The sequence below is a fragment of the Falco rusticolus genome, chromosome 4 (assembly GCF_015220075.1).
Source record: "Falco rusticolus isolate bFalRus1 chromosome 4, bFalRus1.pri, whole genome shotgun sequence".
Lineage (NCBI taxonomy): Eukaryota > Metazoa > Chordata > Aves > Falconiformes > Falconidae > Falco > Falco rusticolus.
The window spans coordinates 9,788,824-9,813,317 of record NC_051190.1 but is presented as its reverse complement, the minus strand read 5'-3'; the positions used below and the strand labels follow the sequence as shown (position 1 = coordinate 9,813,317).

The window sequence follows — 24,494 nt, the reverse complement described above, 5'->3', positions numbered from 1 at the left end:
TTGCACCACGAGAGTAATTTCTGGAAAGTAAAATAGTAATTTCTAGTTATTTCAAGTAAACTGGAACAATATGCTTAGACTAAATAATATTTTGCATTTCTAGATTTCTTTTCATAAAAGACTACTGAGGTAATGTCTGAAGCAAGCACTCAAGTTTGCTTCTGAAGGATGGAGCCTTATGCAACTCTCCCTTATAAATGTCTTGTATTTTGTGGCTAATAATCTGATCTAAATGTGTATTACATAATATCCGATTTCAGAATCAAAGGGATCTGCAGCTGCTTTGTACTTGGGTGGGAAACCACTTGGTGCAAGCCACGGAGTCGTGGCTGAATGCTTGGCAAATACCAGAAACCACATAAACCAGAAACTAGAAAGACAATAAGGTGACAGATTTTTATAACCTTTTTTTACTTCAGAGTATTCAACTGGTCTCTTCCTGTGGTGATTTTTCATGGAACCTTTGTTTTGTGGACTGGGATTCTTGCCACTTATTTTCTATCAATCCGGATTTAAGATTCATAGTGGTACAGTGATCCAGACTTGTTACATCACTTCTCAAGCAGTACTCAGTAATTTTTGCAATGATCTCTCCCAGGCTTATGTTAATTAATAGAGAAAATAATTTTGTACAACTGCAAAGAAGTATATTTTTAAAGCAAGTAGTAAATGAGGAAAAGTTCTTTGTATGTTGTTTGGTAAATAAGCAAGGCTTCATATGTTGTTTGGATTTTTAATGATACATGTTTATGCTTATATTTCTCATTATTGAATGCATCTAAATACTTTGTAAACATATGCTTTAGCATATTTTACAGTATTTGTTGTGAGAGAAAATGGTAGGGAGCATACTTGTCAGAGTGACAGGGCAATTTCAGTAGATAGTGGTTTCCCACCCTGTGGCCTTTTTCTGTAGCTGTTTCTTCAGTGCATGTTGAATTTATTGGAACAGCTCTATAGTTGATCCATACATGGCTCTATTCCAGAATTACTGGAATACAGTGAAGATAAGGAATTTAGCCTCAGTATTTCTTCTGAAGTGTTTGAAATCTTACTGTCATATTCACTGTCTGTGGACAGGTTTTCATCTACTGTGAAAAGTATGTCAGCAGAGCTATGGTAATTCAAACAAGCAAGGAAATAGATGTTGTGTGTGTGTGTATATATGCTAAAGTTATGTTTTCCTGGGGGGGGGGGGGGGAGGGGGATCATATACTTACTGCATCTATACATATTACTTTAATGGCTACTGGAAGACCTAATTTTCTTTTGAAAATTCTTCCGCTCTGCCCAAAGCATAGATAACATTTTTCAGTAATTCTTTCAGAAGAGAACAGACAATATGGTTGGAAGGACCTACATTAAATAAATGTAAATGTTAACCCATTCCTGGAAAAATGTCTTACCTAACTTTAAAACACCAGTTAAAGAAATCCCACGGTGTCCCCAAATAATTTCTTCCTGTACTTAACTTTTATTGCTAGATAGTTTTTCCTAACATTTAACCTAAGCCTCCTTTGAGAAAACTTGAACATCATCCCAGTCACCAAGAACATAAGAGAATATTTCCTCCGCTGCAACAGTATTTTCCATATTTGATAATTGCTATTATTTATTTTCTCCCTTCCAGACATAACACCACCATTCTTCCAGTCTTTCATACAATGGCTTAGATTCATGCAGCACAGAAGAACCATTAGATGTGTTCCCAGAAGTTAGAGCAAAGATGAGTATGTGTAAAATGAGAGTGAGGACACCGACTTCACTCTCTAGTATTACTGCTCACTTGTGAATGCAGGCAAGCCAGATGTAATCAAATCCTAACACCAATCAACTGAACTAGTTGTATATTGAAGACATAAACAGCCTGGAAGTGGTTTTAACAGCTTTGCCAATTCAAACTTAATAAAACAGGTTGATGTGTTTGGAGATGTATAATGGATCAACAAAGACTTAAATAACACTAGATTGGTATTTCCATTTATTTTCTTGTATATGGAAGGTCTATTTGAACAAAGTAGAGCACAGCAAAATTATTCTGATAATATATCAACTCATCTGTAATATCCTCTTTACCATCACTGAATCCTCACAGAGGCATGGCATAAAATTCTCAGGGAGACAGTCTTAATTTATCCACAGGTTGAACACTGCATTTGTGGGTTTTATTACCTCTGGATAATTGAACACCATGTTTCTGCATTTAGATAATGTTTGGTGTTACGTTTCTGTAATTTATGTAAATTATAGATACTAATTAACCTATTTAAACTTGGCTGGCTCCCCAAAGACTTCCAAGAAGAAACTAATAATTATTAGCTTATCTTCTTTTAACACCCTGGAGGCTACCATCAGCACCAGACCATTTGTGAGTTGGTAGATTACTTATAATCTCTGATTTACAGGTAATCTAAAAAGAGATCAATATAAATAAAAGGATGAGGTTAAAATATTTGTTCCTTGCATAGGAAAAGCCTTGCATTTAAACTCGGAGCTGCTTTCGAGATAACAATATAGCTAGCCACAGTTACCAGGATTTAAGATAATTGGTATAGCTAACTAACAAATATATGCAGTTGTTCAACAGCTACAGAACTAGTATACCGTTAAGAAAGAAAACAAATTGCAGGCTTTTAATGTTTTGCTAGTTACTTGTAAAATTAAACATCCGGTATTTGTACTTCCTAGGCACAGCAAAGAATGGGTTATTTTCAGCAGGCACTTCTCAATTCAGTGCATTCCTCAGAGCTGCCAAAGAAAGGTCATTGCTGTGGCTTTCACATATTCACACCCTTCTTTTACCAGAAGTTATAAGCCTCGCAGCAGGGGTGGCAGAGGTGAATAAATGTTAACCTTCCGATTCAATACTGACCTCCAGTAGGACAGACAACATGAGGTAGCAATGCCTTGAAGTGCTGCAGAGGGATCCAACAAAGCTTATCCGTGAATACCAAACAACTGTGTAGATGTGATGAAATTTCATTATTTATTGTTTTGAAATACCAGTTATTGTTGTATTTGTATTTGAAGCCTTGGTTTTCCTTAATAACTGATTTACATCCATGATCACAAGGATTAAATTTATTCTCATTATTCTTTTAATAATATGGAATATAGACCAGATTGAATGATGATCTTGTGACAGAGAAATCATTTCAAGCTAGCACCTTTTCATGTTCTTGCTATATCACACTTGGGTCCATAAATACAGCATTATGTTTTCTTTGCAGGTAAACAAAACTTGTAACAGTTTACCATTATTATTCAGCTCTGGCACTAAAAGAAAAAACATGTTGCCCATAACCATCCCTGCATACTACCTCATTAGTTTCCTTAGCAAATCTGCTGGAAAAACAGTTTCTGACTTAGCTTCAATAGCACCAAAAACATTTCTAGCATTCCGTTGCACTGCATTTGAAAACGGGTACTCTTTGGTATATGAATAATGGAATGTGTTGCCTTTGGTTGATCTATAATTCTTTGTCCTACTGATGAGACATTATAGTTGGTTTTTTTTATTTTTGAAAAAGGTCAAATAGTTCCTTACTTGCACATGCTGTTTTTTCTTATTGAAGCTTGCTTGCAATTTGTAGTTTTACAAGCTGTGGAACCCAAATAGCTGTTGTCACTTAAGTACCCTTCCAACAGAATCTTTTGTCATGATCTTAAATGCATTTAATTGAACATATAAAAGAGGATTAAATTCAGCAAAATTATGCAATTAAACACACAGAAGTCTTTGCAATAACACGTTTCCTTTGCAGTTTAAGATTGTCTCAAAAAAGTGTAACAAATCGTGTTGTTTATATTTTTAACTGATTGGGTAAGAACTGTCTCTCTTACACTGCCTTTGTACAAAGCTGTCGTTACTGTGTTAATTGGAATTACACCTTCCACTGAAGACGTTAGTGCAAAGACAGTTTGTCACTGTTTGTATCTGTCCCCCCCCCCCGGCAGAGGGGAGGTGATGAGGGCGGGGGGAGGGCACGGTGCCCTGGCGCTGCTGTAGTTCATCATCACGCTGTAGCGAGTGTGAAGTGTTGCCTCTCCTTCATGGTTAATAATGTGGTTTTATTCTTCAAAGGTGAAATGCCATTTTGTCCAGTGTCTTGTAGAAACTTTAAAGACGGGAAGAAGTGGCCGCCGGCGCTCCCGGCGCCCGGCTGGTTCCGTGCCGGGGACGCGGCGGGGGCGGCCCCCAGGCCGGGCTGCGGTGCCGGCGGGTCCCGGGCAGAGGCGCCCGGCGGCCAAACCGCACGGCCAGGAGCCCGCTGCGCCAGCGCGCCCACTGCTGCGCCGCCTGCTAGCTGTAGATTGACGCGTATGGCTTTATCTCTACGCGAAATGCTCTCTCCCCTCTTCCCAGCGGCGTACCGGCCCCGCTCCTGTCCCGCTCCCCTCCAGAAACGGCGACGGACAGCGCGGCCTGCCCCGCCCGGCGCCCCCGCCGGGACCTCGCCTCGGGCCTCCCTCCACAGCCGGAGGAGCCGCCCGTAGGAGGGAAGCGGGAAACGAGCGAGCTGCCGCCTCCGCCCCGCGCTGGCAGACTGCGGCCGCAGGGACCCTTCTCAGGCGCTGCCGGCGGCCCGCGGCCTCGCCCGACCGGCGGGGGCTGCCGCCATTTTAAAGGCCCCCCACGGCCTCGCGGGCCCCGGGCGGCAGCGGCGCCCCCGGAGCGGGCAGGCGGGCGCTCGCCCCTCTATTTATAACTTGCGCCGGGGATGGATTGGCGGAGCGGGGCTGGATCCGGCCCCGCCCCTTTTCTGTGAGCGCTGCCGCCATGTTAGAGAGCGGGGAGGGGGCGGCGGGGCTGCCATAAAGCGAGCGGACGGAGGGGGAGCAATAGCGGCAGCAGGCGGTGCATGGCGCTGGGGAAGGGGTAGTTGGTGGGGGAGGAAGAGAAGGCGCGGGCAGTCGTGCTCGCTTCTCGGCGGTAGGAGTGAATGGCGGATGCTGTGAACGCCAGTGGTGACGAGATGGAGCCGGAGCAGCATCAGCGGACGGGGAAGATCAGCGCGGGCCTCCTCGGGGTGGAGAGTAATAGAGCAGGAGCCGCTGAGGACACCACACAAAATGGCGGACGGTCTGAGAGCAGTAGCACTGAGGAGGCGCTGCTGGTGGCTGCTGTTGCTGCAGAGGACAAGGTCCCCCCAAACCTCAGCATCACTAGCAGCAGCCAGCGCAGGAGCAGCATCTCAACGGCAAATGAACAACAACAACAACAGCAGCAGCAGCCGCCCAGCGGTGTGTTGGGGGGGCCTCCCCCTCTCCCTAAGCCCCCAGAAGACCTGCCTGTTAGGAGGAACTTTCAGATCCCCAGGAAGAGCAGAGAAAAGAAAGGTTGTTCCTTCCCTTTCCCTCCCTTCTCTCCCTCACTCCCTTCTTCATCTTATTCATTGGGCAGGCTCTTTACGCACCTCACACAACTGCATGCAAAATCCTGCGGGTGTGGAGGAGGCTGTGGCATGGCTTGACTAGCGAGGCTGCTGGGGATAAGATTTTTAGTGTCAGAGAGGCTTTTACATTCTCTCCTCTCCCTACCCCTCCCTCTTTTCTTTTTCGTTTTTATGTTGTCACAAGGAGGAGAAAAAAACCAAAAAAACTCGGCTTGAATTTCAGTTCATTGCTTTAAAAGGACAGAAAAGCTGGCTGCAATCAGGGTGGGCTTGAGTGTTGGTCCTGGCTCTGCTTCTGGAGATGCAATCATATGCAGAGAAGATGGTTCTCTGGGACACGGACGCGCAGAGAAGATGGTTCGCTGTTCTCTTCCCCCTGACCTCGTCCCTGCAGGAGAGGGGTGTAATCCTGTTTGGGGTAGACTAGCAGACCCTGAGCAGAGTTGACCTTCGTTGATGATATGCAGAAAGAAGACTGTTCTTATCTCCTGAAAGTTTCTTACTTTGCAGGGAGGAAGTGAGTGTCCCACATTCACGTGCTTGGACGCATTCCTCTTCCAAGCGTCTAGGGTTTGTTTTTTGGTTTTCAAATGACTCTTCTTCTAAAAGCCTGTGGTATTTCTTGCTTTTCATGAGACTCCATTGGCTTCTGCTTATCTTTGATTTTGTTAAGTGGCATTGAAGACATGTCTTATTTCCTCCCTGAAACTTACCTCAGTTCTTGACCTTTTGCAACATGGGGTCAGTAACTTGGTACATAGCACAAAAATACCTGTTCGCATAGGCTTCTAGTTCTTCAGAGAAGAGTCTAACATCTAACTTCTTGAAATGCTTTCTTCTGTAAGAAAAAAATTAAGGTAGGTTTATTTCATTATCCAGTCTTCCCTTTCCCTCCTTCCATTTTTGGCAGTAATGTCCCCTTTTTCCTTTTCTTCCCTTTCTTTCTCATTGCCACCATGCAAGGGGGGATACAGGTCTGGCAGAGATTCATTGTGAAAAGGACTGGGTTGATTTGTAGGAAAAAAAGTCTCTTATTTTTCATCTGACAGAAAAATGTCTGGCTAAAACATGGTACCTCTTGCACTTCCATATATCAGACCCAAGTGTGGTTTCATTTGAATACCTTTTAAATATATCTCAGAAATGTTTAGTACTTAATCACAGACTCTTGAAGTTGCTTCCTACCATTTGGTTCCAGTGTGAATGAAAACCTGCAAAATACCTTTTTGGGTCATCAAATTCATCATTTGCCTATGGAGAGCCATCTCCTACAGACTAAAAAGTTTTATAATATGTAGTTCAAACATCAAGCTTCTAGAGTAGAAGGGGAAGCTCTTCTTACCCTGCTTCAAAAGTTCACTCGCTAATGTCAAGGTCGTTTGACTCATTCTTAAGGGCTTACTTTCTAGTGTACTTTTTTTTTTTTGTTTGTTTTGTTTTGTTTTTTTTTTTTTCCCCTTTCAGCTTACCAAAAGCTTTTAGGGCAACTTAAAGTTTTCCAGAATTCTCAAAACAGACCTCCCTCCATTCTGTCCACAGTGCTTGTGGTCTTACAGTTGCTGATGGTCTTACATGTGATACCGTAATGCAAAGCACTGTGGGACAGCATGTCATAGGCAAGGCTAACAAAAGTGGGCTGCCAGCGTGATCTTTGAGGACAGCCAAATCACTATTGGAATTAGTATTGGCATTTGAGAAATTATGCAATTAAATCAGTTTTGGAGCTAAACTAGAAGATTAGCAGTGCATCAATCATCTGACATTGTAGTGGCATATACTTAAAATATGCTTAGTACCAGTGTTCAAATACATCTTGTGTAATTGCAGAATAATCAGAATATCATCTGTCCCTCTCAAAAGAGCTGTCTTGGCTAGATTCAAAATTCCAGCATGAAAAAATACATGGAAGTTTCTTCCATCCTTTCTTGTACTGGGATTGTCCTTGTTTCGCTCTTTAAACCTCCATTTTATTACTGGACATACCATCCTGAGAGATACCTGCTGTCTTTGTTGGGAAGACTAATCTGCTATGTACAAACTATAAAAATCTGTACAGGATGACTTTGTTACTTGAGTGGGGTTGGTGTGTGTTTTTTTTTTTTTTTTAAAGTTGGTTTTTTTTTTTTTTAAGCACAAAATGTGTTTTGGAAACAATTTTTGATTGTGAAGCAATTAAAAATTGAATCTGCAAAGCAAAAACTTAAGGGAAAAATCCTGGAAAACGTGGGATGTAGCTGTTTATTTAGCCTTCCTGGAATTTTTATTTGGAGACCAATGAGGGACTGAAGTCAGCAGAAAGAATTTTGTTAATGTGGAGAAATGCATCTGGAGGAAACATACTTCTTAAAACTAACTGTGGTTAGTTGTCACAGAGAATCTTTCTTCTGATTTTGCCCCCCCCCCCCCCTCCCCCCAGCGGAAGAATTCAGGAAACCAAACTCTAAGAAAGGTTGGCTGTGAGGTTTGGGGTTTTTTAAGTTGTATGTGCATTTGTTTTCCTACTTAGAACTGGCGTGAAGGCTTCTTTTTCCTTGGTACATACAGTTTGGTAATAGTGTGACACTCTCTTGAGCAGCTGATTGCTGTTTATTTATTTATTTTTAATCTTAGTACTTAGCTGTTGTTATTGGCCTCTTCTAATTTGATTGTCAGATCTTCTCAGGTTTCCAAGTCTGCCTGAAACTTCGAAGATCCTTCTTTGATAGGATGAGGAAAACAAATTTTCAAGATCAAGTGGTGGAAGAGCATTTTTTGAACTAACTCTGGGTGGTCTTCATACCAAAATACATGCTCGGGTAGCAACCAGTGGCTTAAGTGGGTGGTTGTTGATTGCAGTTGGACTTCTCTAGGTGACCAAGTTAACAAAATGACTGCTGTTTCTCAGGCTGAGTGGGGGAAAAGGAAAATGGTCTTTCTTTTATCCATGAAAGTCTTCACAGTACTGCTTGGAGGTCTAGGCTGTCTCTTTTCTACTTAATAGTATTTGATGGTTCATTTTGCCTTGCTTTTGTCTTATAATTTTCCGTGTCTGTGGTAGAGAGATGTATCTGCTACATGGTATTTCAACACAGGGATTTCAGTAAGCAATCCTTGAACTTGATAACTCTTAAGACCTTTTGAGAGCAAGACATTTTGGGCTGAAAAAATCGTAAAAATAACAATGTTATGGTTCATCAACACCACAGATTTTTGGTCTTGGTCTTCAAAAATGAAGACTTAAAATGGTTCTTCTCAATGGAGTTTTTGTAGCAGAAACACTTGTTTGAGAAGAATGCTAACGTTCTGCCAACTTGGCTGGTAACAAAAGTAATTTACTTACCTTCACTTAAAAGTTAGTTCAGGATTCCTTAAAGAGAATGTCTCTGTTGTCTTCTTCACATTCTAACCTAAAAAAATGAAACACTCCCCCACCCCCACACCCCAAAATACCCAAAGAACCCAACCTGCTAACTGCAAACTCAGTTTTCTTAAGTTGAAGCATCAGACCACTGTGAAAGAAAAACTTCAAGCCTCTAGGGATTTACATGCATCTGGACTTCCAGTCTGTCCGTCCCTAGACTAGGTACTGTATTAGCTAAACACCTGAAAATACATATGTTCCAATATAGTGAAGAAAGAAATGGTAGAAGCTGAACAAAACCAGTATTTTCTTACATACTTCTGCAGAACAAGCCAGCAAAACCCCAACAATTCACTTGTAGGTGCTATAAGGATACTGCAATATAGTCCTTACATAAATTACTGTTTTAATTGAGACGGGTTGATAAAGGTGCAGCATACCCACGTCAGGATTGCACCGTGAGCCTGAAAAATATGTATGTACACACTGCTGATCTCTGAAGTAATGTAGGACTGGAGATAAGCTTAATAATCTCATTCTTTGCCTGTAAACATAAGGTTTGGTACAGAAGTTCTAGTTTAGTACTTCTCATTCTTTGCTTGCTTCTGATTTCCTTTAAGTGAGGAAATACAGGCCCTTCCACAGTGACCTTAACCTGGCAGAAAATAGCTGCCCTTTGGCAGAGTGCTGAGATGATAAATGAAAAGTATTGCCTTGCTGCTTGTCTCGTTGGGTAATATTGCAGGTTTTTAGTAGGAACCTGAAGCCTGGAGTGCCTCAGATTCTGGAAGATGTGGGAAGTGGATTTGAGCCTGTCATGAAGCATATGATGAGTGTGTTTGAGGAGTCCTACTTGGAGAAGGAAAAAAAGCTTGTTCTGTGCACTCTAACAAATTTGACTGCTGTGTATGATGGTTTATCTGAAATTCAAAGCTAAGTGGCTTGGTTTTGTGCTTTATGGTTACAGTACAGTTTATTCCTTGCTCCATCCATCATTTGGCTACTCACAAATAGAATGCAATAGATACTGAACCAGCAGGCTGCCCCTGACAAATAAATGCTTAGTGGGTGCTGTCTAGTTCTCAACCCAATTGTGGGTTGTCTGCTACCACTGTATATGAAAAGGTGGCAGATAGGCAGTAGGATTTGGTGATAAAATTCCGTGTTTATAAGTAGTCTTCAGAGCATAAGCAGTTTATTACTTCTGCAAGGAGCATACATTTAACAAATTGCATTCACGTTACTTTTTTCCTCAGTCAATAATGACATCTGATTGTGAAGCCAATCGCTCTTAATTTATGCATGAAGTAGACTAAAGCAAGATCATATGTGTAGTTCTTGTTCACTTTGTATTGAGTGGACAGTGCACATCAAAGGAATAGAAATTCCATTACTAAAAAGTTTTTTGATTATTAAGCTTTTTCTAGTAAAAGGTGGTTATAACGTCTTGTTCTTGAGCTGATGTGATCATTTAGGTGGAATCAGTCTTGTTTTAATGCTCTATGTTCTCAAACTGAAAAATTGGAATCTCAAAAATGACTTTTGTGCCCAAGTACTTTAAAATGTTTCACTTTTGATCTGTCTTTACTGCAAAGGTAGCAGCAGCCCTTCTAGCTTCAGTAGTATCTCTGGTGAATGTAGATGGTGTGTTTGGGGTATAAAATATATTTAAGAAAGTACGTATATTACTGAACAATAAGTAACAATGGTAGTAAACCATGCTTTCGGTTCTCTGCTAAGAAACTGAGGAAAAAAACCCCTGCAACAATCTTTAAAAAAATCTCTAATTTGCTGTATTCTGTAATTTAAGGGATTAGGTAGAGCTCTTCCATAAATCTGTTGAGACCTGATAGTAGTTCATGTAGGTTTTCCCTAGCTGAAGAACAGGGGGACATGCTGTTCTTGGGCAAGTCTGTCTCAGCTCGCTCCTTGGAACTTTCCACAAACCAGGAAATATTTAAACACAAATGGAAATGTAGTTAATATTTGAATGAATGACAGGATATTAATTGGTGTAATAATATGCCTCTTCCCAGATTTGCATCTGGGAAGTAGGCAAGACATTGTGTATAGTTTGTGATCACTCTTTCTATCTACTCCTGTAGAGTTTTCTACTTGCCTGGACTCAAGGTGGAAGAAATAGGCTGGTTTTGAGCATGCGTTTCTAGAGGGGAAAAAGGGAGAAGGGGTGAGGTACAATAATCACTGCGAAGGAAACAGGAAATTTGGGCAAGCAGCTGGCATTGGTGACCTTCTGTCTTAACTGGTCCTTTTCCACAGAAGAGGAACAGGCAATGTGTGAAACTCATGCGTTACAATGCTACGGTTTAGTAACTCCTTGTCAGAAAGATATAAGTGGTGTTTGAGGATGGGGTGGGACAGGAGGTGCTGTCCAGTATGTGTATCTGTAGTAGGCTTGCTTTATATTTTACTAATAAGTGTTACTTTCTTCAGTATAGTGCATTCAATCTTAGTAATACTAAGTTGAAGTTGAGAATTTCATTCACTTCAGTTACCTTTCGTCTGTCCCGTCTTGCTGTCAGCCTTTCAAGAATGAAAGTATTGTAACTAAAAAGGATGTTATATAAGATCGGTTTCTTAATCACTTTCATAACTTCCTCTCTTAAAAAAATCACTTACTTGTTGCTGGTGTTGGAATCATTGCTTTACTTTAGTTAGCAGATATGGTGTTACGTTATAAAGTGTGTGTGTAAATACAACTTTTACTAGATAAACAGTTCAGTTTTCATTTAGAACATGTATTTTATATTGAGGCTAATGCAATTATTATTTCCTGCAAATAAGGAAAAGATTATCATCTAAATCTACTACCATATTATTTAATGAAGTTGAAGATTCACTCTAAAGTTGTAATTAAATTTAATTTGCTGCTAGAGTAATGGTGGATTGTCTTTTATATGAGACTAGTGCTACTGTAGTTCATTCTTAACTATTGTAACTTCTAGCAGCTTCAGGTGGTGATGGTCTGGGTGCTTGTTTTAGTAGGGAAAAACAGGCCCTTTGTAAGAAAATAAACTAAAGCACTCTTGGACATATCTGCTGGAAATACTTACTGCCTGAAGTTTGCAAATACCACAAAAATACTGCGCTTTCTGTATTTTGGAATTTACCCTGAGGAGAAAACCTGCCATAATGAACTAGTTAATTTTCCCCTAGGAGTATTATTTTTTGAGACATTGCTCTCAAAATCTGCACTTAGATTCTCTGCTGGGCCATGCTCAGGTTGCCCTTCTGATCAGTTTGTCACTTTCAGTACCCAAACAAATGAAGAAGCCTGGGGAGATGAGTGCTTTACCGTGTGAACTCGGGCAAAGGTTTGCTCAGTACTTGAATTTGTGCAACAGCAAATGAAGAGGTTTCCTTTTAAAGCAGTTATCATAAAGCATGAACACAGGCAGTGTGTTTTTTAATTATAGGAGCTTACTGGACTCCTTAAGACAGCATTGAATTTATTCATATTCAGCATAATTACCATAAGCAAACAAACAAAAACTGCCGTAAGGGCTCTAAAGAGAGGCTAAGGTATGAAACTGTTATTGAGGTTTTTAGAAGTGCAATTTGTTCCTGGTCCTTGATTAAAAGAGCTAATTAGTTTAATTACAGTGTTTTGCAACATGTATCAGATGTTTTCAAAAGGTAAATTCAGACTTGAGGTGCTTCTCTTACAAGCTTCTGAGAACTAGCTGTTCAAGAGTGGTATTTAGAAAGTGTAAAGAAACATTTTTTTAAGATGCTATAATTCTAGGCAACTTTAACTTAAACTTTCTAGCCCAAATTCCATGTTTTACAAGTATTTTAGGTGTTTTGTGTTCTAAATTGAATCATGAATCTTTTATTTTTATGCATAAACTGTTATGTTTATATGTTTATGCATGGACTGGAAATTTTTTTATTGTTTTTCAGATGTATATTGGAGCTTATGATTTTAATTGTTCTCTTTTATAGCACTTTTTCAGCCAGTAGCTGTAGGCTCTCGAGAATTTGAGGATGTTGTGAAGATTCTTCATTCGTCTTACTTGGAACCAAGTTCAGTGTCCAATTTTAATTACAAGAGAGCCAGCTTAGTTCATAGTGAACTTTTGGAAAAGGAAGTGAGTATATTTGTAGCTTCACTTTGAGTAAGGTACAAGTCAAATGAAATTTACTGGAGGTTATTTTCTACTTGTGTGCTTTATATTCAGTTGCAAACACATCCCCAAAAATGTAAGCAGCTATTTTTCAGGCAAGTTTACTACAGCGTAAACATAAAATCTTGCCTGCCAGATACTCAAAAGGACTGAAAGAAGAATTGTATTTGGCATCGCTTGTCTCTGTGTGGTTTTAGTTTTCAAAAATTTTCTTAATTTTTATGTATGTTTAATAACCTGGAAAGATAATTGCAGTGTCTGATTTGAAAGGCCTGATGCTTCCTGTGAAACTTAAGGTTAAAATATTGTTCTGATGCCAAGTTTACACAGTCTCTGTAGTTTTTTTGTTTTCCAAGAAGTAGTACCTAAAAGAGTGGATTGCTTGAACTAGTAAGTGGAGCAGCTTGGTTGAAGCTTCTGCTGTACCTTATCTGGTGTGTCTTAAATCCAGCCTTGGCTTGCCTTCATAACTCTGAAATAAGTTTTCCATTCCAGTGCCAAAAAGCTTAATGTATGGAGTAATAGAATATATAATTGGTTTGCTGTAATTATTATCGTGAAACTATAAGGTAAATTCTGGAGCATTTTTTTTTCTGCTGCTGTAAAGTTTATGACTCGTGGTTGCAGCTAATGAGTATTGCAGCTGATGAAAACCACCTCAAAAGTGAGTTGCAACTGCAAAAGTACATGCACAACATAATCTCTTATTATCTGTCTCCTAAAAAGCGAATAAAGGCTTATTTCTGGAATTTCAAAGATCATATGGAAAGCATTGAGTTGGATGCTTCTAAGTAGTTATGCTGCAAACATTAATGCACAGGTTTGTTTGAAGAGTGTCTTTTCCTTAAAAAATAATATTATATTTTTGCAGATTAAGCCAATATTTCCCACAGGTATAATGTTTTTGAAATTTAATTTTAGCATACTGTAGTCTGATTCAAATTATCTTATGTTTTTTTACACTTGGATCTGCTAATGTAGATGAGGCCTTAAAACATAGACACTTGAATGTGATAGCAGTCAGCTGTCTACATGTGTTAAGAACTTTCTGTAATAATAGTTCACAGAAAAACGCAGAGAGCTGAAATTTGATGGTCGCCTAGAAAAAGAGCTTTCTGAAACCTATGCATTTCTGATGGTTGATCGACCTCAGGTAAGAAAAAAACCCTGTATATAAAATGCTTTCTCTTTTTCAATTGAAGAGGTTTTGGGTTTTAAACTGTTTTTATTGACAGTTACTAATATTTAAGTTACTTTTGCAAAATTCAGCACTGAAAGTTATAGAAGGGTGGGGTGGGAAAGATATGTCACTGTTTAAATCCTTTTTCTCTGCTATTTGGGGTGCTCCATTTACATGTCTCTGAAGTATCTTCTCTGTTTTATAAAAAAGGGTAGATTTTCTGGAGCATGTGGGTTTTTTTGTTTTGTGCTAATTTTTTTTTAAATTGAAAATCAATGTTGTATGTTTTCATTGCAGTTGTTTTTTGCTGTATGTTTTTTTTGGTTTGTTTTGGGTTTTTTTTGTTGAGTGTTAAGAACGGATTACCCTAAGGAGAAAGTAACCTGTAATATTAAAAAATGGACCTTCTCTTCATTGTCTCTAGATCATATGTTTTTAATTGAAGTGATGGAAAGGGATTTTCTGTTGTGCTTCAGTGCAAGGATTTTTTAAGTATTCAGTCATCTGGCAGGTTTACTTCTGCTTTGTGTCTTAAAAGCAAGTAACGTTCTTAATGTGTGTTTAAGGTATAGGGAGGCTGGTTTTTATTAAGATACAGTTGAGTCTGTGTGACTGCTTCATACGGAGTGACTTGCACAGGTTAACACTTTATACAGCAGCTCAGAGTCGTCATACTTCTGGGTGGTTTTGTTTGTAAGAGTTTTTTGGGAGTGTTTTGGGGGTGGTGGGGTTTTTTTTTGGGTTTTTTTTAGCTTAATCAAAATTCTGTAATTATTGTTTCTCACTGTTTGTGCTGTTCATACACTGGCTTTCCTGATAAACTTGTTTAAAAAAATGTGTGTTCTCCAGATCCAAGGCATTTGCGAAAAGGGGCTGCAGGTGGGCCACTCCAAAATAACAATTCTCGGCAGCCCTTCCATGGGTAACTATCTTTTCATGATATGTGCTGGTATTATTCGGTATGAGTTGGCAAATAATGTGATGCAGTTGTGTAAACTTTCAGTCCTTTTTTTATTGCTTATTGCAGGAACATCACAGCTAGGTATTTTTAGCAAAGCTGATTGACATCAGAACATGTATCTATTTTTGACTAGTTCGTTTAAATGTCTTTCTCAAAGGGAAGACCTAATTCCCATTTTGGCTTAAATCAAACCAATGTATCATGTCTTCCCAGTAAAATTGGGAGACCAAAGAATTAATGCAATCTCTTGATTGTGTGCCTGTCTGTGTTTGTATGTAAATCTATGCATGTATATGCATTCAGAAATACCTAATGGAAATAGTAGCTCAGCTTAGTATTGATGTAGCTAGAACTCAAGTTCTTTACTCACAAATCCAAGAAAAACATAGATAAATTAGAGACTTGGAAGAATCACAAGGTGTTAAGAGATTTGAAAGTGCAAGATTCACTTTCTCTTGGAAAACTTTTGTATTAGAAAAGTAAGAAATCATTTTGTCATCCTCTGTGAGACTAATGTGAGACAGAGGTGGCAGTGTCAATGTTGAAATGAGAACAGGTGCAAGGGGGGCAGAACAAAGGTATATGAACACATTATTTGTTTTACTGTTTTAGCTGGTAAAGGCTCTGGAGCAATTTATCAAAGCAGCTAAATACAGGCTTGGAATGAGAGGAACCTAAGCAAAATGGGTGCTTGCCTGTGTTGTTACAGTTGTCTCACCTGAGGTAGTCAGCTAGACCAACAAATGACAGTTGTGTATATGAGGGCTTAAAATGTGTGAAATTATGGTTGAAGTGTTGAAAAGGAAAATTATTTTACCTTTCCATTTGAGTGTCAATTCATGGTTCCAAAGCTGGCTATTATTTCTCAATGATGCCTTCACTGCTTATCTCCACATGGTGCAGTGGGACGCTGTTTAAAAAAGGAACACCTGAAAGCGGTATTTGTGTAGTCCTTGGGCAGGGCTTGTCCTCTGGGTCACAATGCTTTCAGTGATGTGGGTGTGCTCCTTTCAAGCTGGGCTAGTGTCCGTTTTCTGCTGTGGTATTTCATACTGCAATGGATGCAAGTAAACCTTTATTCTGCTGTCCTGAAGGTGCAGATTGTGAACATGGCCTTTACACGTTTCTCTGATCATATTCCAAAAAGACTGTTGTGTCTTTATTGTTTGATATATGTTGAGCTTTAATCCCATGTAATGTTCTTAAACTTCCAATAATGCTTTAACATTCAACGTAATGTGGGGTTTTGTTATATTTTTATACTCCTCTCAGGTGTATATATCTCCAGGTATGCCGATTTATTACAGCCTAATCCTCTAGAAGCTGGAGCAACTGGAGATGTGATTGTCTTTAAAGTAATAAAGGTAAATTTATCTTGCTTATTCTTGAAGGATTGTATTGCTGACTGATAAAATAAAGGTGATTTTAACCTAACTCATTCAGCTTCCATTTACACAATTATCTGCTTAGAGAGAAATTGGAACCGTATCAGCTTTAAAATCTGATACTGACATTGAGCTTAAATCAAGCATAATACTTTTTTATAAAAGGTGAAAATGTCTTGTTCTCTTTGAAAGTATGAAGATAATGTATTTCTCTAAATGGCTTTTTTTAATGGCCTGTTTTCATTTCCCTGCTCTTCCATCAGTTTGCCAGTTTTCAGGAAAAAGCTTATACTTACAGTTCTTCTGCTTTATTACAGGGAAAAATGAAAAGCATATATGACCACATCGGTATGAAAGCTATGGAATCGACAGTAAAGAGTGCATTAGATCCAACACCAAAGCATGAGTGTCATGTTTCAAAGAATGCAAATAAAGTCACCTCCTTGTTGGCTTATCGAGCCTATGAACTTACTCAGGTAGGGGAAAGTTGAGCATGTTTTAACTTCTTATATAAAAGAACTTTAGAAACAGAGCTTTTGAAATGATCGAGATAAAATCACTGAAGATATAGCAAATACTGAGCATGTCTTGTAAAGTAGGGTCTATGTTTAGCAGTAGCCCACAGATGCCTGTATTAAAAATTAAGAGAACAAGATAATTGGCCTTTCCTGCTTCTCTTTATATATACCTGAACCTGATGTAGACTTCCTTCGGATTAGGATGTCGGTGGAATAGGAAATGGCTAGGGAATGTACATGGGGACTAGAGCGTAGGTTGAGGAGGAGTGGAGATACGTGGAGTATGAAGTGTAAAAGTAGAACTGGCTAGTGGGAATTAAATGAGACCCCTGAAAGGGAAACATTGGCTAGGAAAGAACAGCAATGTTTTTTCCTCTTTTTTTCTTCAGTTTTTCTTTTTTTTCTTTTTTTTTTATTTCCTTTGGTTTTTTTTCATTTCCCTTACCAAATTGTCAGGTTGGGAGTTGGTGAGGGAGGAGAGAATGGAATCAATTTCAAGCATCTCTGTCCCTCCAGCTGTTCCATCTCCATTACTGCAGTAATCTGTTGCAGTCAGATTATTCCATCAAGTCCATAGATTTTAGGATACTTACTTGAAAGCATTCTCTTCAGTATTACAGCTGCTTTTGACTTCTGTAAATCAGAGCTGGGCACTGGATCAGATGGCTAAAGATGAATGTTTGTTTTTATTTCACATTACAAACTTGCCTTAAATCATGGGGTTTTTTAATGTTAGAATTCTGTGACTGAACTAAGAATAGGCTCCAAAACTCAGAAATATTTACTTTCCTCAGTGATTTTTTTTTTGTTAATTGTCCCTTGCCTCATCAAGAATGTACTTTCAAATAAATGTTGCAAAATTATTTTTTCATTCTTGATCAGCTCCTGAAGTAGTGTCCATCCTGTCAGTGTTTGAAAAAGGAACAAGGTGAAAAAATTACCTTAACTGATTGCATTATGAAATACATATGAGAATGACATTTAAAAGCTTCTTTATTTTAGGTATCAGCTTTTGAAGAAATAGACTGTTGGTGAAAGGAAGATAGATGTGATTTATTATAGTAATTTTAAACTTATTTTATGTACCAGCTAATGTTTGCCATAACTGGTTTCAAACAAACTCCCTTTGGTTATTTAAATAATTAATCATTGTATTAATGTGTTTTGTAAGCTATTCCTGTGAAACAGAGTACACCTTTCTGTGAAGAAAGATCATGGATCTTTAGTATATTTGCAAAGTACAGTTTACCAGACTTCTAATTTAACATTGTGTTCACTTCTTTTTCTAGTACTATTTCTATGAATATGGCTTTGATGAGATAAGGCGAAGACCAAGACATGTTTGTCCTTATGCTGTCGTTTCATTTACTTATAAAGATGACATGGTGCAAGTACCAAAATTCTTGCCCCCGTCAAGGTAAGCTAGGAAATGAGTTTTGGAAGAACTGCATGCAGCACGAAGAATTCATAGCTCTTGGCAGTCGCTTAGAATTGATGTAGCTGAACAGTGCTGAAATGAATGGACATGTCAAAGGGACTTGGCATAATAAATACTTCTAATGCAAGCAAGAGGTGACAAAATCGGTTTTATGCAGTAGGCTGGCCCCCTGTAGGAAGCAGTTCTGCTGCTCTTTTCACCTACTTGCCTTCTGCCTAGGTGGAATCCATGTATAGTGATCGTTGGGTTTGGTTTTTTTTTTTTTTTGCTTAACTGAGGAAAATCACAGACATAAAGATGTTTGCAGCATTATCGTGCTTGGTATTCTAAAAAATGATTCTGAAAGATACTGTCTACTTTGTCACTGTACTCTTCACTGGTGTCATCTTACTGCTTGTGGAGAGAATATCTAAATGGGCAGTTGATTACAGATACAATATGATACCTATGCTGATGGGAGGGCATCCACATGTGGGGATTGGACCATGTAGTGCTAAAAATAGTTATCAGAATATCTAAAATAGCACAAGGTGCTGCAGCAGCAATAGCTTGAGGTTAGTGAGTGAATTATCAGTGTTGCTATTTTGTTAAGACTGATAAAGTATCCTTAATGTAATATTTGTTAGCCAGAAGTTTCTGTCTCAACCCAGTCATACTGTCTTTTTTTTCTTTTTGTTAGATCAAACAGCTTCAACGCAGATAGAGGTACAGGTGAGAATGCACTGAAATTTATTGATTTTATGACAAGACACAGAAGGTTTTGGACTTTTTTCCCCCGTGTAGTTTTGTCTTAACTAGTTCAGTGATGCTGACAGTATACCTGAGTTTTGTCCTGTGCCATACTGATTGCAAGTGTCCCATCATGATATGGGATGATCAAACAGGCACCTTAATGTGTATCTTCTTTTTACCACAACAAACCAGAACTCAACAGAATTAAGTCTCTTTCCCCCTCCTTTTCTACTTACAGTGCAGTAAGAACTTACCTTCTGTTCCCAAACCTCCTGTTCAATGGTACTTAAATAATATGATCCTCTGTCCTGCTTTTTCTTTTTTGAACCTCATTCAAGCAAAATATTAGTATGTATGAAAGTGGTTGACAGTTCAGGTGAAGGATATAGTTCCACAGATGCTGGCACCAAGGGCATGCTTAATAGACATACCAACCTCCTTCACTCTGCTCAAAGCAAGTCAAAACAAGATGGGATTGTAAACACCCTTTCTGGTACCTTTTAACTTATTATTTAACATATTATTGGCTGGTCTGGTATTAGTACGAAATTTTTCCTAAACGGCTTTTGGACATTCAGCAGCCTCTTTACTGCCATTCCTTTTCCGTCCCACCTGGCAAGTGGCTTCACTTAAGTCTTTCTTTCTCCATCTTAATTTAGATAAATCTAACTATACATTATGGAGGGGACAGCTTTGGAATAAAGGCAAACTTTTGTGCCATGTTTCTTTGAAATCAGCATCATGTCCTTTCCTTCCCTGCAAACTGTGAGTATTACCATTTAAACAAGTTTAAAGTATTACTTTGTTAAAGCTTTCTAGTAGACACCTATGAATTTTGGATATATTCAGATGAAAATCTAAAATATGGATTGACTAGGTGCTTTAAATATGTCAGACTAGACTCAGTTGTGTGTGTGCAGAGCTCTTCATTTGTGCACACAACTTTGTCAGCATCTCTTTTTTTGTTTGTTTTTTTTTGGTTTTGGTTTTTTTTGGTGTTCTGTTTGAGTGTTTTTCAAGTGACACACGCTGCTTTGCAGGAATAAACACCACTGACTCGTGAGATAGTCAAAGGAACTGGTTTTTAAGAGCATGTATTTAATAGTTCTTTGGTCAATGAGGGTAGGACTAAGGTTGGAGGTGGGGAAAGAGGTCTTTTATTGGTTTTTTTTTTGTTTCTTCCTCCTTCTACACTTCATCTCCAGTCCTGAGAAGCTTGAGGTTGAAAAAGTTGTGAGCATCGATCAATTGAAGAAAAAAATTTCACCAGCATTGTTCTACAAAGAAACTTACCTAGGAGCAAAAGAAGGTAAATAGTTCTAGCTTATTTTTTTTAAAGTCAGAATATTAAAAAGTTTTCTGAATTACAGTTTTGTTTCTTTTTTTCTAACCTTCTCTTTCTACCCTTTTATCATGTCAGTGTTGAAGAACGGCATGTACTGTAGCCTTTATGAAGTTGTGGAGAAGTCCCGTTCTGGTAGTCACTTGGAGGGGTTACTTCAAAAATTAGAGAAAGAGAAACTTGTGAGTGTAACAGATTTGACTATTCCCGTTTTTAAAAATAATTTTACTAACTAGTAATTGAGGTGTGCTGCAAGATCCATGGTCTAGCTGGAATTCCTTAGCTGTCGTACTCTTTAAGCATTATATTGGGGCACTGCTCTATCCATGATGGAATTTAGCTTATAGACAGTAAGAGTATTTGTAGTGAGCAGATGTCTTAGTTTGAAAAGGAATACTTTTTTTTTTTTATTTTTTTGCTTGGAAACAGGTTCTTGTGAAACCACTTCTGGACAGAGGATTTCTTTTTCTTCTTTCTCCTTGGCAGATGATGTCCCCTTATGGTATGCATACACAGGGTTTTTTCTTTTTTAGGTGGGGAGGGGTTTGAGTACTTGATTGTCTTTTGAAACATAGTGGTTTTCTCCTTCTTAGCTGTTTCTATTTTCCTGTGTTGTAGACCACCAAACTGGATGGCCCCGCATGCTACATGCATTGTTTCTGTTTCCAGAACCTAGAGGTGTAATAAGCTCAGGTAAGTTCATTCACTGTTGAGTGTCCTGTACATGCTTATTTAAATGTAGTTTATATTCTGTTGAAGACTTCTTAGTGTTATGGTGTGTCAGTGTAAACCAGGAATAACAGTTTGCATTGGTTATGGTCATGGTGATGGTTTTCATGAAGTGTTTATTTCTTCAGAAAAGTATTTTATCGCACTACATATTTTAGGTAGGTTTGTTCATATCTGGGAAAGTAAAAATTTGTTCAGATTTTTTTGTTTATATACTTTAGTAGAACTGAGCATCGCTATTCCAAGAGATCTATGTGTTAGTATAGGAATAGAGTTATACTAGAAAGTATAATACTGCATTTCAGAGGTTTGAGGGCTTTCTTTAACCATCAAAACATTAAGGACAAACATCTGAAAGTCTTTAATGTACCTGTGATTTCCTGCCCCCCCCCCGCCGCCAATTGAGATACGTACCAAAAACTGAGTAAGTGAGCAAAGAACATATTGATACAACCAAGTAATAAGAAACGACTGAAAGGACTTGGCTGTAGTAGAACTTTTGACTTTATAGTCTCAGCCCAAAGTATGAATCTTCTACAGTTGTAATTTGCAATGAGTAGTACTAGTAGCAGAATGTAGTTCTTTTTGGCCTGCTGTGAGTTAGAAGTGATACTCTCAAAACATAACTCTTTCCAGGCATTTTGCTTTTACAAAGAGGTTCTTGCCCTAAGTCTTGACAGCTTCTTAGATTCTTATCTCTGTATTTCTTATTTTAATAAACCCCTTACATTTTTCTTATTTCAGTAGCAGTTGTGAAAACTTTATCAGTTATAGATTGGCTAAGAGGAAAGACATAAGATTATAGCGTGTGCATGCCAGTTCCTTAAAAATACTCCAGTTCTTGCTGCTGTGACATTTCCAAGATGTGTGAGCTCCAGTTTCTGTCAGACACAAGGTTAATAACTGGCTTGAGTCGTCAGGGTGTTCAGGTGGTTGAATGGAGAAAAGTTTCAGCCTGATTGGAAGAGAGGAAGAGTGTGAATAAACAAATAAGAAAAGGATATAACTTAGTGCTTTCTTGAGCTGCTGTTTCAAGGATGTGGTAAAAGGATCTAATAGTTTCCCAGGACAATCTTGCTCCTGGCACATGCCTGTATTGCATCTCTTTGATTTAGTGAGTTGTATTGCTTTGCAGAGGAAGGGAAAAAACTGTATAGATTTCTGCCGGGTTACTAAGCTGAATCACTTTAGAAAGGTCCAGTGAGCTTAGAAGCAGCACAATGAGTGCATCAGGACTGCATAGAAAGGAGTAATGTTTGGCCTGTTTCTTTCAGGGAGCTGTTAGCCTGCTTCTTGGTAAATCTTAGTAAGCCTCTGAAGCTGGCCACCTTCTAGAAGGGACAGTAAAGTGGTTTAAATTGAAAATTATATGTGTATGTAGGTTACAGGCTATTACAAAATTACGGAAGTGAGCAGTTCATCATGACTATGAGTAGGTTGACTTTTAAGTAGGCCTTAAAGCTGGTTACTTCATAAAAAAAATAATTTCTTGGCTTTTGCGTTATTTTTCCACAGTCACTCCAAACTGTGTTTCACCAAATATGTGTAATACAGAATATTGTTAACTAGTCATCATTTATTTATAGCTTTATGATTTGATTTTAATTCTGAATTCCCTTTTCTCCTATGGCAGCACAAAAAAGTGTTCCATTTGGAACACAGAAAAATCCAGCTACCATGGTTTTGCACGAAAATCAGGAAATCATTCCAGAATTCACAAAGTTTATTCAGTCTCTACATTTTGCTTTAATCCAGTCTCGTAAAGACACTACTGCAGATTTCAATACTGTTGTGGAAAAGTATATACATGAGTATGTGAAAAGATGCTGTAGTGGCTCTGGAAAATATAGAGAATTTATATTATATCGGTATGAGTCACGGTTGGATGACAAAAAATTTCTTTATTCTGCTCCAAAAAATAAATCTCATATTGACAGCTCCTTGCAAAACTATATTTTTGGTTGTGAGGCATATCAACTACCTGTTTCTAGAGCTAAGGAACTGATGGAAGGAAACTGGAAACTTCAACAGTTCAGTCCCATCTCAGATTATGAAGCCACAGAAGAAGACTCTGAATTTGCCAGTGCAAAAGCTGGGAAAAGAATCCGTGCAAAATATGAAGCCACTGCTGCCAAGCACAAACTGCCTCATTCTGGAGATTATGATCCCGATAGACTCAAAGAACTTATTAACTTAATCCAGTGTAGGAAAAAAAATGTAGGTGGAGATTCTGATTCTGAAGACCTTAGAAATAAAAGTGGTCTGAAAAGGAAGCTGGAAAAACATTCTGAACACTTGCGGAAATACTTAAAAATGAGTGAACCTTCAGAGAATAGTTGTCAGTATGAAGGTAAGGATGTCTTTTGGAGTTCCTCTTTAAATATTGCATTTCAAAGCATACTTAACATGTAATGTTTATAGGTGGAATATTTTTTGCATCCTGTGGATATTTTAACGCATGGTGGTTCATTTAAACATTACCCTGAGATCTATCAATGAAGATGAAGTTTATTTTTCTGTAGGTTGCCTTTTTCTAGGAGGCAAGGTAACAGGAGTTGTTATGGAAGCCGCTTTTGTGCTGCCTCCTTGGAAGGAAGGCAGACTTCCAAAGAATTAGCTTAGCTGTGGAACTGTCCAAAGGCTAAGCAGAGTTGATATCATAATGTCTCTTGCAGAGTTTGACTTCTGGCATTGCTGTAATTCTTTCTTTATGGCTCCAATACCCTATATAATACCTAATAAATTTGGATTTAAGGGGAGAAATAAACTTCTAAGCATGAGTACAGTTAAGTTTGAAATAGCCAGTAATGTGTGTAGTGGGACAGAGGAAACAACCTAAGATTGCATTATTCTGTATGTGAAATCATCTACATGCAAACTTCAGATATTTATCACAGATACTATCTGATACTTAAGATCTGCCAAAAAAACTACTTTGATTTCTGTTTCCCTGACCTTTTTCTCAAGACAGTGATACAGGCCCCCTTCAGAAGGGGGAAGACTGGGGAGAAGGGTGGCATGAAGAGGGGGATTTGCATCAAACACCAGTCACTCTCAGTGTACGTGAATCACTTTGGAAGATGGAGTGGCTGATCACAGGAATAAGTTTCCCTTTTGAGAGAAGCAAAAGATACTGGCATGTGTGGATGCAGGGGACAGAGGGTGGGCAACGTGGGATTCCTGCTTGGAAGTCTGAACCTTCAGGGTCTTTTTACATTGATTATTAATGTAAAATATGTGAATGCATTTTTGCCTGGCTGTAATCAAAATGGTATCTGTTTAAAACTATATTTTGACTTAACTCCTTCAGGGGTACCAAAACAGC

The 24,494-nt window shown here is 38.6% G+C and overlaps 1 protein-coding gene across 6 annotated transcripts in view; it reads left to right on the top strand.

The window, feature by feature from the left end:
- Positions 1–4,816: 4,816 nt before the first annotated feature.
- The window catches only part of TASOR (transcription activation suppressor), a 34,724-nt gene continuing 15,046 nt past the window's right edge, over positions 4,817–24,494 (top strand). For 3 of the 6 annotated variants that reach the window (XM_037386766.1, XM_037386765.1, XM_037386764.1), the window contains exons 1-14: positions 4,818–5,340; positions 12,703–12,848; positions 13,945–14,037; positions 14,914–14,986; positions 16,298–16,389; positions 16,728–16,886; positions 18,218–18,345; positions 19,046–19,077; positions 19,758–19,863; positions 20,304–20,407; positions 20,519–20,622; positions 20,870–20,942; positions 21,059–21,133; positions 22,803–23,519. In XM_037386766.1, the coding sequence (XP_037242663.1) occupies positions 4,944–5,340; positions 12,703–12,848; positions 13,945–14,037; positions 14,914–14,986; positions 16,298–16,389; positions 16,728–16,886; positions 18,218–18,345; positions 19,046–19,077; positions 19,758–19,863; positions 20,304–20,407; positions 20,519–20,622; positions 20,870–20,942; positions 21,059–21,133; positions 22,803–23,519 (2,299 nt within the window). In that variant the 5' untranslated portion in view covers positions 4,818–4,943. Of the gene's footprint in view, positions 5,341–12,702; positions 12,849–13,944; positions 14,038–14,913; positions 14,987–16,297; positions 16,390–16,727; positions 16,887–18,217; positions 18,346–19,045; positions 19,078–19,757; positions 19,864–20,303; positions 20,408–20,518; positions 20,623–20,869; positions 20,943–21,058; positions 21,134–22,802; positions 23,520–24,494 lie in introns of all 6 variants that reach the window. The other 3 variants (XM_037386769.1, XM_037386768.1, XM_037386767.1) reach the window with 2 other exon arrangements.